The sequence below is a fragment of the Melospiza georgiana genome, chromosome 1 (assembly GCF_028018845.1).
Source record: "Melospiza georgiana isolate bMelGeo1 chromosome 1, bMelGeo1.pri, whole genome shotgun sequence".
NCBI classification, from domain to species: domain Eukaryota; kingdom Metazoa; phylum Chordata; class Aves; order Passeriformes; family Passerellidae; genus Melospiza; species Melospiza georgiana.
Window position 1 is genome coordinate 563,428 of NC_080430.1, and position 14,744 is coordinate 578,171.

Here is a 14,744-nt window from a genome sequence, read left to right on the forward strand (position 1 = left end):
TGTAACTGGGATGATGGGGAGATGGAAGGGACGGGGTCTGCACCCTTGGGGATCAGGGATAACCCTTCCCCTCCAGATCTGGGGCATGGCAATGAGGTCCCTGAGCCCCAAGGGAGGCTGGGGAGGGAGGGAGGGAGGGAACCCTTGGTCCCCAAATCCCAGGGGTCTCGGGGACCCTCCCCTGCTCTCCATTTTCTGGGTGTTGGAAGGGGAAAGGTGCAGGAACGGGACGCTTTGTGTGCCCCAGGTGAGTCCCTGGAGGTGCCTCAGCTCCCAGGACACCTGAATTCCAGAGGGAAGGGTTGGGGTACCCTGGGGTCCCCAGTGGGGTAACGGTGTGGGGACGCCCCAGTGTGGGCAGGGTGATGGGTGCAGAGGGATTTGGGGGCTCTGGGGGGATTTGGGGCCGAGGCCTCTGGAATGTTCTGGATTCCCAAAGTGCTGAGTCAGCGTGTGGCCCCAAAGGGGGAGGAGCCAGAGCCCCTGGGCGTGGCTGTGGGGCAATGGCCCCTCCCAAGCCCATCTGGGGATGCACACAAAGGGGGCTCTGGGGGTCCCACCGAGCTCCTCTCCCCAGCAGGACCCCGGGGTGGGTGAGGAGGGGGCAGCGACTGGGGGGAATCCCAGTCTGGGGCAGCTGTGATGTTCAGGAATGTTCCAGTACCATGGATGAGAGGGTGAAAGAATTCACATTGTGGTAAAACTTCATTTGGGGGGGCAGTTCTGGGGGAGCCGCTGTGCAAACTGTAAACTGGGGAGGGGGGGAGCAGACCCAGCCCCCTGGGAACAGACCCCAACCCTCAGCACATCCCTCAGGAGCAGATCTGTCCCTCTGGGAGGAGACCTGCCCCCAAAACCCAAACCCAGCTCTGTGTCAGCTGCAGCCCCTGGAGCTGTTAAAGGGGCTGGGGTGCTACAGACACCCCGTGGGACCCCCACAGGAGGGGTCTGGGCTCCTTCCAAGGGCTGCTCCATCTTCCAGCATCTCCTTCAGGGCACAGGTTGGTGTTTTTGGGTCCCTCCAGGGGCAGCTCGAGTCCCCCTGGGGCAGATCCATATTCCATGTGCCCTCCAAGGGCAGCTCCATGTCCCAGGATCACCTTGGGATCAGCTCCACATTGCATGTCCCCAAGGGGGCAGCCCCAGGGGTGTCTCTGTCCCAGGTGCCCCCTGGGGATGTCTCTGTGTGCCAGGGGGTGTCTCTGTCCCAGGTCCCCCCCGGGGGTGTCTCTGTGTGCCGGGTCCCCCCGAGAGCAGCTCCTGTCCCCCCTCGGGGCTGTCTCTGTCCCGGGGGTGACCGTGCCCCAGCTCCCGGGCTGCCTCAGTTCGAGTCCCGGTCCAGGCTGCAGCCCAGGGCCTCGATGTCGCTGCTGATGTGCGAGATCATCCTGTCCCACTCGTCCTCCTCGGAGGGCACGGACTGCTCGTCCGAGCTGCCGGCGGCGGTGCCGTTGGAGGCGGAGGCGGGGCCCAGCGAGCGGCGGTAGCGGCCGAAGCTGTCGGTGATGATGCCGCGGCCGTCCTTGACGCCGATGGTCTCCAGGAAGTTCTCGAAGTGCTGGCTGTCCTTCTCGGGGATGAAGGGCCGCAGGCCTGGGGACACGGCAGGGACACGGCAGGTCAGTGCTGGGGCTCCTCGCCATTCCTGAGCCCCTCGGGAGGGACAGGGAGCCCCCGGGTGCCCCACTCACTCACACCTGGCACTGCAGCCACTGCTCACCCAGGGCAAAATCCGGCTAACGTGGCATTGTCTGAGCTCCAAACCATCTAATTCCTCACCCGCCATCCTGCTGGGCTTATCCCAATGACTTGTCCCATCAGGGACATCTGTCCTGTCCCCTCACTGTCCCCAGGGGTGAGGGGGACCACGTGAGACACACTACTCCTGTTCTGTGGGCATTTTAAATTCCTGACTCCCTCTTCCTTGGCCAGGTGCGACACCAGGTGTGCTCAGACACTGCTCCTGTCCTGGGAGGATTCTGTATTCCTGACCCCTTTTCCTAGGATATCAGAGGCCAGGTTCTTTAAATATCCCTGCTCTGGAGGAGGTCTCCTGGCCTGAGATTTCCAGGTCTGAATCAAATTCCCCGGCTCTGGAGGAGGTTTCTAGGTTTGGGAAGAGAGTCTGGAGAAGGTTCCCAGGTCTGGGTTAGGGTGCCTGGATCGGCAGGAGGTTCCCAGCTGCTTCACAGGCAGGTGTGAGCAGGGAACAGCTCCAAGGAGAGCCTGAAGCTGCGGGATGAGCTGGACTGGACGGCCCAGCTGCCCTCAGGAACGAGGAATGCACAGGTGAGCTCTGCACGGCTCCTTGGGGTGCCTGGGGAGGTGCTGCTGGGATTTCTGGGGGGCTTGTGCAGGGCCAGGAGCTGGGCCCTGCTCCGTGGGGTGCCTCCCAAGCCAGGACAGTCCATGATTCTGGAAGGCCCCAGCTCCTGAGGGCACACTAAGGCTCCCAGGAGATGGATTGATGGATTGGGATGTTTCTCTGGAGGTGGCACCCCAGGGCCCCCCTGCCCCCTCAGCCCTGTTCTCCTGGCCCTGGAGCCGTGCCCCACTCACCCAGGAGCAGGAATTTCCTGCTGTCCCCGTAGAGCTGCTTGAGGTTGATGCAGAACTCGTGGATGGAGGCGCCGTTGCGGTACTCGTGCAGCAGCATGGCAAACTGCTGGATCTCCTGCGAGGACAGCTTGGTGCGCAGCTGTGGGGACAGCACGGGCCTCTGGCACCTGCCACGGGCTGGCAGGGACAGGGCAGGGACAGGGCAGGGACAGGGGGAGCTGTGGGGACAGCACGGGCCTCTGGCACCTGCCACGGGCTGGCAGGGACAGGGCAGGGACAGGGCAGGGACAGGGGGAGCTGTGGGGACAGCACGGGCCTCTGGCACCTGCCACGGGCTGGCAGGGACAGGAACCCCGGGGACAGCAGGGCTGGTCTCTGGGGTCACTGGGGCTCCTGGAGCCTTGGGGCATGAGGGGACTTGGATGCTGGGAAAGGGAAAAGGGTGAGGGGAAAATGCTTCTCCCACAGTAGCAGAGTCCAGAGGAGGCCCTGGAGTTTCTCTGCTCTGGAGCCAGGCTGGAGAGCTGGGAATGTTCATCTGGAGAGGAGAAGCTCCAGGGAGAGCTCAGAGCCCCTGGCAGGGCCTGAAGGGGCTCCAGGAGAGCTGGAGAGGGACTGGGGACAAGGATGGAGGGACAGGACACAGGGAATGGCTCCCACTGAAAAAGTGGCAATTTAAATTGGATACTGGGATGAAATTCCTGGCTGGGAGGGTAGCGAGGGACTGGAATGATTTCCCAGAGAAGCTGTGGTTACCCCATCCATGGAAGTGCCCAAGTGGGTTTGGATGGGGCTTGGAGCAGCCTGGGTTAGTGGAAGGTGTCCCTGCCACGGCAGGATGGGATGGGATCATCCTCACAGCTCTTTCCCCCCAAACCATGCAATGGTTCCATGACACGAGCCCAGGATCAGGCCCTCCAAGCCCAGCCTGGCTGGGAAGGACGAGGATGAGCTGCTCCTGCAGCCCCTGTCCCTGCCCCAGGCCTGATGCCAACCCCAAATCCCGGTCCCAGAGCCCAGTCCCAGCTCCCACCGTCATCATGTAGTCCTGGAGCAGCTCGGTGGCCGTGGTGCTGAGCTCGCTCTCGCTGGCCGTGGTGACGTGCGGGGACGGGCGGGCGGAGAAGGAGGACGGGGACGTGTCCCCTGCTTCCAGCGTGTCTGCAAAGGAACTGAGGCCCCAGCACAGGGTCAGCCCTCCAGGGACCCCTGGGCAGGTGCTGCTGGGGGGCTCGGCAGGGCCAGGACCCTTGGGGTGCCTCCCAGCCCAGGACAGCCCATGGTTCTGGGAGCCCCCAGCTCCTGAGGGCACCCCAGACTGGTGGAGAACTGAACGCTGCTTTGGTGACAGTGACAACAAAGCCCTGTGTGGGGAATTATCCCTCTGGCTGCTTCACTCCTGGGAATACAGGGAGAAATCCCCATGCTCCCTGTCTTGGGCTTAAATGTGCAATTTTCAATGAGGTTCCTAATCCTCCATGTTAAGCATTCCTGGAGCATCCCTCAATCTTAACCACCGGTTTGTGTGTGAGGATTTCATCCCACAAACACTGCCCATGTTTCCAGGAGGGAGACGTCTCCCAAATAACCAGTTTTGGGGAAAACCTTGCTCCCAGCTGCAGCTGCTGACCCTGCACTGTGCTGACACAGGGATGTGACTCCTGGAATGCTGAGGGCAGAACAATCCAGGCCCAGGACCCGTGCCAACCCCCCAGGCCTGGCCAGGCTCAGCTGAGCTCCCCAGGGTGCTGAGGGCAGCAGATCCGGGTTAATCCCAGCTCCAGGGGCCAGGGATCACTCACAAAGTGCTGGCATCTGCCTCGAAGGGCTCCTTCACGTCCACCTTGGTGGAAGAGTCATCTGCGGGGGAAAATGTGGGAGATGGAGTGTGAGAGGCGTGAACTTGGTGTTCTCCCAAGCCAGGAGTGACACAAAGTGATTCTGACATGGCTGGAGGGGAGGAGGCCAGGAATGAAAGACCAGGTAAGAGGAAATGGCCTCAGGTTGTGCCAGGGTGGTTCAGGGTGGATCTCAGAAAGATTCCTTCATGGGAAGGGTGGTCAGGCACTGGAGCAGGATGCCCAGGGAAGGGGGGAGTCCCCACCCTGTGGATGTGGCGCCTGGGACATGGGCAGTGGTGGGCTTGGGGGTTCCTGAGGCTTTCCCAATCTCCACTACTCCTGGCTGTGGCTCTGTGTAGCCCCAGGGAGGTGCTGAAGGGTTCCTGAGGCTTTCCCAACCTCAGCCGCTCTTGGCTATGGCTGTGTGTGGCCCCAGAGGGATGATGGGGGCTCCTGAGGCTTTCCCAGCCCCAGTCCCTCCCAGCTGTGACTCTGTGTACCCCAGGGAGGTGCTGGGGGCAGGAGCACCCCGCCCAGGGCACACCCACCGCTGTGCAGGGACAGGTGCTGGGTGCTGGGGGTTCCTGAGGCTTTCCCAGCCCCAGTCCCTCCCAGCTGTGACTGTATCACCCCAGAGGGATGATGGGGGTTCCTGCAGCTTTCCCAGCCCCAGTCCCTCCCAGCTGTGACTGTGTATCACCCCATGGAGGTGCTGGGGGCAGGAGCACCCCGCCCAGGGCACACGCACCGCTGTGCAGGGACAGGTGCTGGGTGCTGAGGGTTCCTGAGGCTTTCCCAGCCCCAGTCCCTCCCAGCTGTGACTGTATCACCCCAGAGGGATGATGGGGGCTCCTGAGGCTTTCCCAGCCCCAGTCCCTCCCAGCTGTGACTCTGTGTACCCCAGGGAGGTGCTGGGGGCAGGAGCACCCCGCCCAGGGCACACGCACCGCTGTGCAGGGACATGTGCTGGGGGTTCCTGCAGCTTCCCCAGCCCCAGTCCCTCCCAGCTGTGACTCTGTGTACCCCAGGGAGGTGCTGGGGGCAGGAGCACCCCGCCCAGGGCACACGCACCGCTGTGCAGGGACAGGTGCTGGGTGCTGGGGGTTCCTGAGGCTTTCCCAGCCCCAGTCCCTCCCAGCTGTGACTGTGTATCACCCCAGGGGGAGGTGCTGGGGGGCAGGAGCACCCCGCCCAGGGCACACGCACCGCTGTGCAGGGACAGGTGATGGGTGCTGGGGGTTCCTGAGGCTTTCCCAGCCCCAGTCCCTCCCAGCTGTGACTCTGTGTACCCCAGGGAGGTGCTGGGGGCAGGAGCACCCCGCCCAGGGCACACGCACCGCTGTGCAGGGACAGGTGCCGGGTCGGCGTCGAGGCCCCGTCGAAGATGGCGCGGTCCAGGAAGTCGATGGTGGACTCGGTGTAAACGATCTGGAAGACTTGGCTGAGCAGGGAGCACAGCTCCTCAGCACCCACCTGGAACAACAGGGAGCTGTGGCAGAGCCCAGGCAGGGACATCCCCACTCCCTCTCCCTCTGTGGGATGGGTGCTGGGCCGCCATGAGGACAGGGAAGGCACAGAGCCCGGGTCTATCACCCTCCCAGCATCCCCACCCTCCCATCACGCCCACCAGGTTGATGCTGGAGCATCCCAGCATCCCCACCCAGCAGCAGGAGCTGGGATGCTCCAGCATCAACCCTGGAGCCCCACAAATTCTGTGCTGAGGCTCCCCATGCAGCTCCCTGGGATTTTGGCTCATCCCAGAGGAATGCCAGAGCGAGGAATGAGGGCAGTGAAGCTCCACCCTCAGTGGAGATCAGAGAGGCTGAGACTGGAATCCCTGGATGCAGACACTGGATGAAACAAATTCCCAGGTCAGCACAGGGAAAACACCCCAATCAGCAAATCCCCATTGTGGGACTGTCCTCATGGATTCTGGGCTGCTGCAGAAGGTTCTGGATGACAGGGACAAGGGAAATGCTTCTGGAGACCCTCCTGTGTCCCAGGGCTGGCACAGGGATCAGGAGTCCTTCTGCAAGTGCTCCAGCAATGCCCAAACACACCTGGCATCCCTAAATCTGTCCCACAAGGTGTGAGAGCAGGGAAGGATCCAGACACACAGCAGGACTTGGCCACTGTGGATTTTGTGGCTCCACCATCACCATGACCCGAGAGCCAGAACCTCCCAGCAATCCCAGTGCCTCAGAGCCCAGGCTGGGTGCTGCCAGGGCTCCATGGAGCAGTGAGAGCCATCCCTACCTTGTTCTCCGTGGCCAGCACCACCAGGCAGCAGCACTCCAGGGGCCCCCCTGCGCTCTCCGACAGCGAGCCCGACGTCAGCGCCTTGGAGCCCTCGGCACACAGGCTCTGGCTGGGCGAGATCCCGGGATCCTGAGCTGAGGGGAGAGCACAGGTGAGGCCAGCGAGGGCGTGGGAAGGAGTCCTGCAGGTGAGGAAGGGCTCTGAAGCAGGAGAATGGGATGAAAAGCCTCCAGTTTGGAGCTGGGTCTGACAGCTGTCTGGCTGTTTTCATAGCTCAGAACTCCATCACCAGATTTCCAGCCCCTGAGGTGTTTACTCCTTTATTCCACAGTCCATCCAGGAGGTCTGTACTCAGATAAATCCCTGGCTCAGCCCTCCCCTGCTGCAGTTGGTTTAGGGGGCTCCCCAGCTCCCCAAACCCTGCAGGCGTGACATGCACAGGACAGGGACTGAGGTGTCACGGAACCCTCATGGGATGCTCTGGGTTGGAGAGACCTTGAAGACCCCCCAGCCCCACCCCCTGCCACAGGCAGGGACATCTCCCACAGTCCCAGGTGGCTCCCAGGGGACAATCCCAGCCCCACGGGCTCAGCTCACCTGTCTTGAGCACCACCAGGTGTGCGGAGTCGTCCCGGATGTAGGAGACGGAGGCGATGTCGTGGATGGGCACCCTGAGGATCAGGTCCTCCCCGTCCCTCCACACCAGCTTGATGTTGTAGGCAGAGAGGCTGATGACAGCATCATGCTCTGGGGTCAGCTGCCCTGGGAGCTGGTGGGCTCTCTGCAACACCAGGGTTCACAGGGATTTAGTCATGGAATGGCTGGGCTTGGAGGGAGCTGAAGGATTATCCAGATCCCTGCCATGGCAGGGACATCTTCCACTGTCCCAGGCTGCTCCCCATCCAGCCTGGCCTGGAACACCTCCAGGGATGGGCCACAGCTCCTCTGGGAAATCCATCCTGGGGCGTTTCCCCTTTGGGAGCAGCAGCTGGCCCAGGGCTGAGGGGGCTCTGTGAGCCCGGATCTGTGCCTGCTGTGGGGAGCCCCAGAGCAGCCGAGCGCTCACCTTGGCATTGTCGATCAAGTGCAGGATCTCCGTGCGGCTCGAGGGGTTCAGGTACCCCGGGATGGACGTGAGCTGCCCTAAATACTGGGAGAGAACAGCCAGACCATTACCACAGCATGGACACCAACCTGGACACGGCAGAATGAGCCATGGAGAACGCTCCAAGGAAAACCCGGGACAGGAACAGGGTTAGTTGGGTTTTGGGTTAGGGTTTTGGCTTTGGGAGATGGGTTAGGGTTTTGGGTTTGGGAGATAGATGGATAGATAGATGGATGGATGGCTTTGGGAGATGGATAGATAGACGGATGGATGGATGGGTTTGGGAGATGGATGGATGGATGGATGGGTTGGGGAGATGGATGGATGGATGGATGGGTTTGGGAGATGGATGGATGGAGGGATGGGTTTGGGAGATGGATGGATGGAGGGATGGGTTTGGGAGATGGATGGATGGAGGGATGGGTTTGGGAGATAGATAGATAGATAGATGGGTGGGTTTAGGAAATAGATGGATGGATGGGTTTGGGAGATGGATGGATAGACAGACAGATAGACAGATAGATAGATGGATGGGTTTGGGAGATGGGTTTGAAGTGGGAATGCTCAAATGAAGCTCCTCAGAGCCCCTTGCAGTGCCTGAGGAGCTGCAGCAGAGCTGGAGAGGCGCTCTGGACGAGGGGCAGTGGGTTCCCAGTGCCAGCTGGGTGTCAGGAAGGGCTCCCAGGAGCAGCCCCCGGGGTACCTTGACCTCCTTCTCGATGTAGTCGTGGAGCAGCAGGTCGGGCTCCACGCGGTCGGGCGGTGCCACCAGCACGGTGTGCAGCGGGCGCCGCTCCGTCACCTTCTCCTGGGCCTTCTTGTCCCGGCCCTTCTCCCCCTTCAGGAACACGCGCTTGAACGGGGACACGATGCCAGGCTGGGGACAGGAACAGCGCCGGGGTTGGCACTGCCACTGGGGGTCCCACAGCCCCCCCTGCCCTCAATCCCACCCTGCTGCTTTTGCCCCATGGACAATGCCCGCTCTGGAGGTACAAACCCATGGTTTTCCAGAGAAAACCCTTTTCCTGGGACACAGAACAAGTGCTGAATGCTCCCATTACCAAAATATGGTGGTTTCCCCCAAAGTCACCATGCTCAACCTTCCAGGTAAGAGAAAACCAATTCTTACATACAGCAATATATTGCAGGTGAACAGCAGAGCCAGAGGGATTCTCCATGGTTTTGTACCTCCCTGAGGATCTGATGGTGCAACTCAAAAAGGAATGCCAAAGAAACAGGCAGGGAATGTTCCAAGGAGACCCCAAACAATGAGAAAATGACCCAGAAAGTGGATTTCCCTGGGAAAAATGGGAAATTCCAAACCCTGCAGTGCCAGGTTTGGAAAACCACTGGAGCCAACACACAGCTGTCCCTTGGCATGGGAATGCCACATAGATCTCACCAAGTTCCACACCAGATAAATGACTGGGAACACCCCCAAACTGCTCCAATTCCAGCTCTCCCAGGGGAAGGGGGTGTGTGGAGCAGACAGATCCATGGCTGGATCGAGGAACTCCTTGGACATGTGGCTCCAGTGTCCCATTCCCTGGTGGCTTCTGCAGCCACATCCTGGCCTTCCTGAGTCTCAGGGGCAAGGAAAGGAATGTGGGATCTGAAGGGGCAGAGAACACGCTTCCAGTGGTGAGTTAATTAATTAATTAATTATAACCCAAGGAAAAGCTCCTGGGACAAGGGGAATTACCAGCTCACAAGGAAACACAAGGACATTGGGAACAGCCTGGCCTGGAAAAGCATCCCCTGGATGAGGGGGACAGAAATGAAAGGATCTTACAGGACAGAGAGGAAAGAGATCCACAGCCCTGCCTCAGGAGCAGCAGTGTGGATTTTTGGGAAGCATCCCTACACAGAGCATCCAGGAGAAAGGCCTGAATATCCTCGATCAGGATATTCCACCATCCTGCCAAGGAGCTGAGGCTTTGGAGACGAGGCAATCCTGGACACAACAGGTCAGTGTACCAAGAACTGAGACTCGGGGACTCTCCAATTTTGGCATGTCCCATCTGAAATCCTGCCTGCCAGTGCCTAAGGATGCAGTTCCTTGGGAATCCTTCAGGGAACCAAAGCAGAGCAATGCAGGGCCGTGCCACCGGGACCGAGGCCGTGCCCAACACTTCCCCTTTCACCAGGCAGGATCCCAGCCCACCCCACCCCACAGAAACCTCCTTTCCCTCCAGGGTGTGGCTGCAGCCCTCGGGCTGGGATGATTCCGTGCCCCCCTGGCTGTCCTGGGCAGGAATGGGCACCCCAAAACCCAGGTAGAGGCAGCTCAGGGCAGCTCGGGTGTGACGCAGCCCGGAGCAGCTCCTGCTCCTGGGCCCCCAAAGGCCAGCACCCACCTCGTCCTCCATGGAGTCCCCCCGGGGAGCAGGAGCCGTGCTGGGGGGCTGTGGGGCAGCTCTGGGGGAGCAGGCACTGGGGGAAGGCTCCCCTCCTTTTGGGGTGCTGCAATGGAGGCGCTCAGGGCCAGGAAGTGCCGCGGTTTCCTCTGTGCCACGTGACAGGCCGGGCTGGGGAGGGACCCACGGCGGGGCACCAGCCCGGTGCCTGCTCCCAGCCTGCCTCCTGTGCCCCCACATCCCAGGAAACACCCCCACCCTGGAGGGAACACCCCTGTGCCGAGGGAGGCTGAGCCCTGCTTTCTCTCCCAAGCTCGGAGTTGCTTTATTCCAACACCCAGCTGGATCCTAGAGGCTTTGCCAGTCCCGGAGATCCCACAGCCCTCTGAGGCCATGGAATGCACAGCCTCTTCCTGCCCAGAGCAGCTGTGGCTGCCCCTGGATCCCTGGCAGTGCCCAGCCAGGCTGGATGGGGCTGGGAGCGCCTGGGACAGTGGAATTCCTCCACCCCAATTCCCGACCTCCCTGCATCCCACAGCACAGACACTCCAAAATCCACTGCATCCCAAAGAACAGAGGCTCTGGGCCCTCCTCTGGGTCTCTGCAGCAGCTCCAGCTCCTTGTGCTGTTGGATCTGGGGCAGCTCTGCAGTGGGGTCTCACCTCTCCTTCTGCCCACCCTGGGAACAGCCTGGGCTGGAAATTCAGGATAACAAAGGAATTTCCAGAAGAATCTCCCCCAAAGACACAACTCCACGCTCAGCCAGGCCATGTTCCAGGAGGGAAAGGCTGAAGCAGCTGCTGGGAGAGGCAAAAGGCACCAGGCCCAGCCCTGCAGGGCACCCCGAGCTGGGAAAGCTGGGAATTTGCCACTGACAGCTGAGAGCACAGGGAATTCCCTCAGGGAAAGCCTGGATCCCTGGCAGGGATTGAGGAGCCAGGGAAATCACTGCCAGGAATTCTCCTCCTCCCACAGCTCCTGTGGGAATGGGCAGGCTGGCAGCTCCGTGCCCACCTGGGGCTGCAGCTGTGCCACCAGCCCACGGCTGGGCACAGATCCAGAGGGCTCCATCCATCCTGCCTGCCAGCACTGGTGGGAAATGGGCTTTCACCCCAGGACAGCTCCCCTTCCCCTGGGATAACCTCAGTGAGACCCAGGGAACGTGAGGAGATGGAAGGAACTGCAGGGCTCAGGTTTTATCCACAGCCAGGCTGGGATTTTCCTCCCTCTCCCAGCCAAAGCTGCCCTGAGCTCCCTTTGGATCAGCACTGAGGGAGCTCAACGCCTACGCTGGGGATGATGCAGAGAGTGGGAAAAGCAGCAAGGAGAGCTCTCCCTGCAGCTGGAGCACTGGGGCAGACAAGGATGGAGCTGCCCAGTCTGCAGCCAGACTGTCCAGGTATAATGGTGATCCACGGGCAGCAGCTCCAGGGGTTAATTAACCACCAAAACCAGGGAAAACTCCTGCCAAGGGAGCTCCCCAAGGCCATGGAGAGGCCACAGCAGTGCCAGGGGCCAGCTCAGCCCTGCTCCAGAGGCACTGGGGCAGGACAGATCCTGATCCAGCCCTGGGAAGGGGCCCGAGGAGGCTTTAGGGATCATCCAGGTGGGACCATGTGTGACAGGGTTATGGGGCCAGCCCAACCTGTCCCTGGGGCAGGGAGGAGGGAACACAATCCAGACTGTTCCCAGTGCCAGGAAATGCAGTGGGGTGCCCCAGGGAGCAGGTGAGGCACGCCTGAGCTCTGCCTAAACCCCCTGGAGCCCTGGGAGCCTTCCCTAGAGCAGGACCATCCTGTCTCTGATGGTATCACGGGGGTTTCATTCCCAAACCTGTCTGGGAAGCCTGGGGGGCAAGTCCCAAAAAAATCCCACTCAACTTCACTCGTTCTGGGAATGTCTGCTCAGCTCCAGCAGGATCCTGCTGCCATCTCCGGGATCCCTGTGAGGCCAGGGGCTCCCAAAATCCCCAATTTCCCCCCAAACGCTGGGATCAGCTCCATCCTCCTGCTCCAGGAGTGCAGGGTAGCTCTGGCTGAGCCTCTCCGAGGGCAGGGACACAGAAATGGGCTGCAAGGAGGGAAATCAGGGCAACAGGAGGGAAATGGGCTGCAAGGAGGGACATCAGGGCAACATGGGCACGGCTGGAGATGCTGTGCCCCGGAGACATGAAAGAGGCATCAATTAATAGATGCATGAATTAAATTAACTCGCATCAGCAACAATTTAAATAAATTAGCAAACTCATCAATTAATCGCTCCACAGCTAATAACCCCATCAATTAACAACCTTCTCCAAGGCCTCAGTGACAGCGGGAGGTTCCGGGCTGGGGGCTTTGGGGACGGGACGCGGGCAGAGTCTCACGGGCAGCGGCAGCCGGTGCCTCCGGGACGGGGCTCGGGCACAGCCCCGGGAGGGACCAGCCCCGCCGCCCCTGTGCCCCCGCTCTCACCTTCTTGCCCTTCTTGCCCTCCTCCTCCATGGCTCCGGCGGCGGCCCGGGCCCCCCCCGGGGCATCCCGGCCCGGGTGAGCGGCGGGGCCTCAACGCGCGGCAGCGGCGGCGGCGGCCATGGCCCGCGCTGGTCCCGCTCCAGCCCCGCCTCCCGGTGCCGTTCCCGATCCCGCTCCCGGTGCCAGTCCCGGTCCCGGTCCCGGCGCCGCCTCAGAGCCCACGGCTCGGCCCCGCCGCCATCTTGGGCGGCGCCTTCCGTGACGTCATCGTCCCGCCGCCGGGGGGAGACGAGCGCAATGCGCCTGCGCCAAACGGTCGGCAGGCGAGCCACGCCCACCCCCAAACCACGCCCTCCGTCGGTAAACACTGCTGACCACGCCCATCGCCGTTAGGCCACGCCCCGCAGCCCGCCTCTATTGTGATGTCACAATGAGACCACACATGTGGCCTCAGACCACGCCCCTCCCCCTGGCCCCGCCCACCCGTGTAGTAAACGCGCTGATCCCGCCTCTGCCCGCATGTCCGTGACGTCATCACAGGGCGACCTCTCTCTCCGCCATGGCCGCCGCAGCAGCAGGTGAGGGGAATGGCGGCTCGCGTGTATCCGCCTCCATCCGCGGCCCCCCGCCGCCGGGGCCGCCTCCGCGGCCGCCTCCGCGGGCCGCCGCACCTCCGATGGCTCCCGGGGCCGCGGGGGGTGCGGCGCTTCCCGCCCCTCGGGCTCCGCCGCGCTCGTGAGGGGCCGCGGTGCGTTCCGGGCAGGGCCACCGGGGCTGTCCTGGGCCGTCCCGGGGATCGAGGCTCCCTCGGGAGCGGGTTCCCGCCGCAGGCTCCAGCATGGGGGGGCCTGGCGTGGCCCCTGCCATTCCTGTAGCGCTGCCAGAGCACCCCGGGGCCGTTTGAGGCCGCTCCCGGCGCCTCCCGGGGGCGGTCATAGAACCCTCGGACAAACCCGGGCTGGGTGGGACACGGGGGGACTGCGGGAGCCCGAAACCCCCGGGCGCGGTGGGGCCGGTGACATCCCTGCCCTTCTCTGTTCTAGGCTCCCGCTCCGAGGACCCAGAGGAATTCAGGAAGCCATCGGGAAGAAGGAAATGGATTCAAGGCACCTAGCACCGTAATTAGCCCGGTTTTGGTTAATTAAGGCTACCAGGGCCTCGGCCCCTCATCTCCCAGGGCTGAAACTCCATGGGAATGCCGTGACCGAGACGTGGAGCTCCGTCCTGGCAGGAGTTACCGGCTGACAGCGCTGCCCAGGTGAGGGCCAGCCCCACCCTGCTCCTTGGCTGCCCGCGGGGCTCTGCAGGGCCGGAGTGCCCCGGGAATGTCGGGCAGTTCGGCTCCCGGGAGCCTGCCAGGCCCTGGGCTGTCCCCGTGTGCCCCCAGGCTCCAGCAGGGCACTCCTGGGGTGCCACCGAGCTGCCAGTGCCTCCTGCAGAGCCCGCGATCCGCCGTGCCCGGGCGCCCCGGGCCCTTCCTGCCGCAGGCTCCAGCGTGGGGGGGCCTGGCGTGGCTCCCACCATTCCTGCAGCGCTGCCAGAGCACCCCGGGGCCGTTTGAGGCCGCTCCCGGCACCTCCCGGGGGCGGTTATGGAAACCCCGGACACCCCGGGGGGGTTATGGACATCCTGAGGTGGTTATGGATGCCTGGACACCCCGGGGGGATTATGGACATCCCAGGGGGGGGTTATGGACACCTGGGCATCCTGTGGGGGTTATGGACGCCTGGACCCACTGGGATTTGGGGAGAACAGGGGGATCCAGGGGCAGCAGGGCTGGTGACTGACATTCCTGCCTTTCCCTTTCCAGGCTCTCTCCGTGGTGATGCAGAGGGATCAGGAAGCCCCCAGAAGGAGGAAGCGGCTGCCAGGCTGTTGTGACTGTAATTAACGCAGCTCTGTTAATGAGGCAGCAGGAGCTGTGTGCTGGGTGTCCCCTGGCAGCTGCCAGCTCAGCCCACCCTTCCTGGGCCCGTGGTCCCACAGGGATCTGTGCAGAGGCCCTGTGGAAGAGCCAGGAGGATTCAGCGACACCAGAGTCAGGGAATTAAACGTGAACCCATCGTTCTAACGTGTTTTGACTCCAAAGCTTTTTTATTTTCTGTTTCTGGTAAAAAGGGATAAAGATAGGGATTTAGTGGGAGGGGAGGGGGATGCTCCAGGTGCTGGA

General features: G+C 62.2%; 2 protein-coding genes, 1 long non-coding RNA gene and 2 other non-coding genes across 5 annotated transcripts in view; 3 read left to right on the forward strand and 2 right to left on the reverse strand.

Annotated features, from left to right (window-relative positions):
- SCAP (SREBF chaperone) overlaps positions 1 to 14,744 on the reverse strand; it is a 119,289-nt gene that overhangs the window by 34,706 nt on the left and 69,839 nt on the right. The window lies entirely within an intron of this gene.
- On the reverse strand, positions 1,165 to 12,694 carry CCM2 (CCM2 scaffold protein). Its single transcript, XM_058045560.1, has 10 exons — positions 12,575 to 12,694; positions 8,468 to 8,641; positions 7,726 to 7,809; positions 7,257 to 7,440; positions 6,657 to 6,793; positions 5,738 to 5,873; positions 4,362 to 4,419; positions 3,593 to 3,731; positions 2,560 to 2,698; positions 1,165 to 1,593 (listed from the first exon to the last, which is right to left on the reverse strand). The coding sequence occupies exons 1-10, from the start codon at positions 12,602 to 12,604 to the stop codon at positions 1,322 to 1,324; spliced, it is 1,353 nt and encodes a 450-aa protein (XP_057901543.1). The 5' UTR covers positions 12,605 to 12,694; the 3' UTR covers positions 1,165 to 1,321.
- LOC131097010 (uncharacterized) lies at positions 13,091 to 14,645 on the forward strand. Its single transcript, XR_009116018.1, has 3 exons — positions 13,091 to 13,152; positions 13,618 to 13,832; positions 14,385 to 14,645. It is a non-coding gene; the product is annotated as an uncharacterized LOC131097010 (long non-coding RNA).
- LOC131094874 (small nucleolar RNA SNORA9) lies at positions 13,399 to 13,527 on the forward strand. The gene has a single exon (XR_009115808.1). It is a non-coding gene; the product is annotated as a small nucleolar RNA SNORA9 (small nucleolar RNA).
- On the forward strand, positions 14,056 to 14,184 carry LOC131094880 (small nucleolar RNA SNORA9). Its single transcript, XR_009115809.1, has one exon. It is a non-coding gene; the product is annotated as a small nucleolar RNA SNORA9 (small nucleolar RNA).

Bases quoted from the DNA above. Each gene is read 5' to 3' on its own strand.
- CCM2 (XM_058045560.1), bottom strand. From the start codon at position 12,604: ATGGAGGAGGAGGGCAAGAAGGGCAAGAAG. The intron at 7,441-7,725 runs GTGAGCGCTCGG...CTGGTGTTGCAG, and splicing joins ACTTGATCGACAATGCCAAG to AGAGCCCACCAGCTCCCAGG. The intron at 1,594-2,559 runs GTGAGTGGGGCA...CCGTGTCCCCAG, and splicing joins CAGGAAATTCCTGCTCCTGG to GCCTGCGGCCCTTCATCCCC.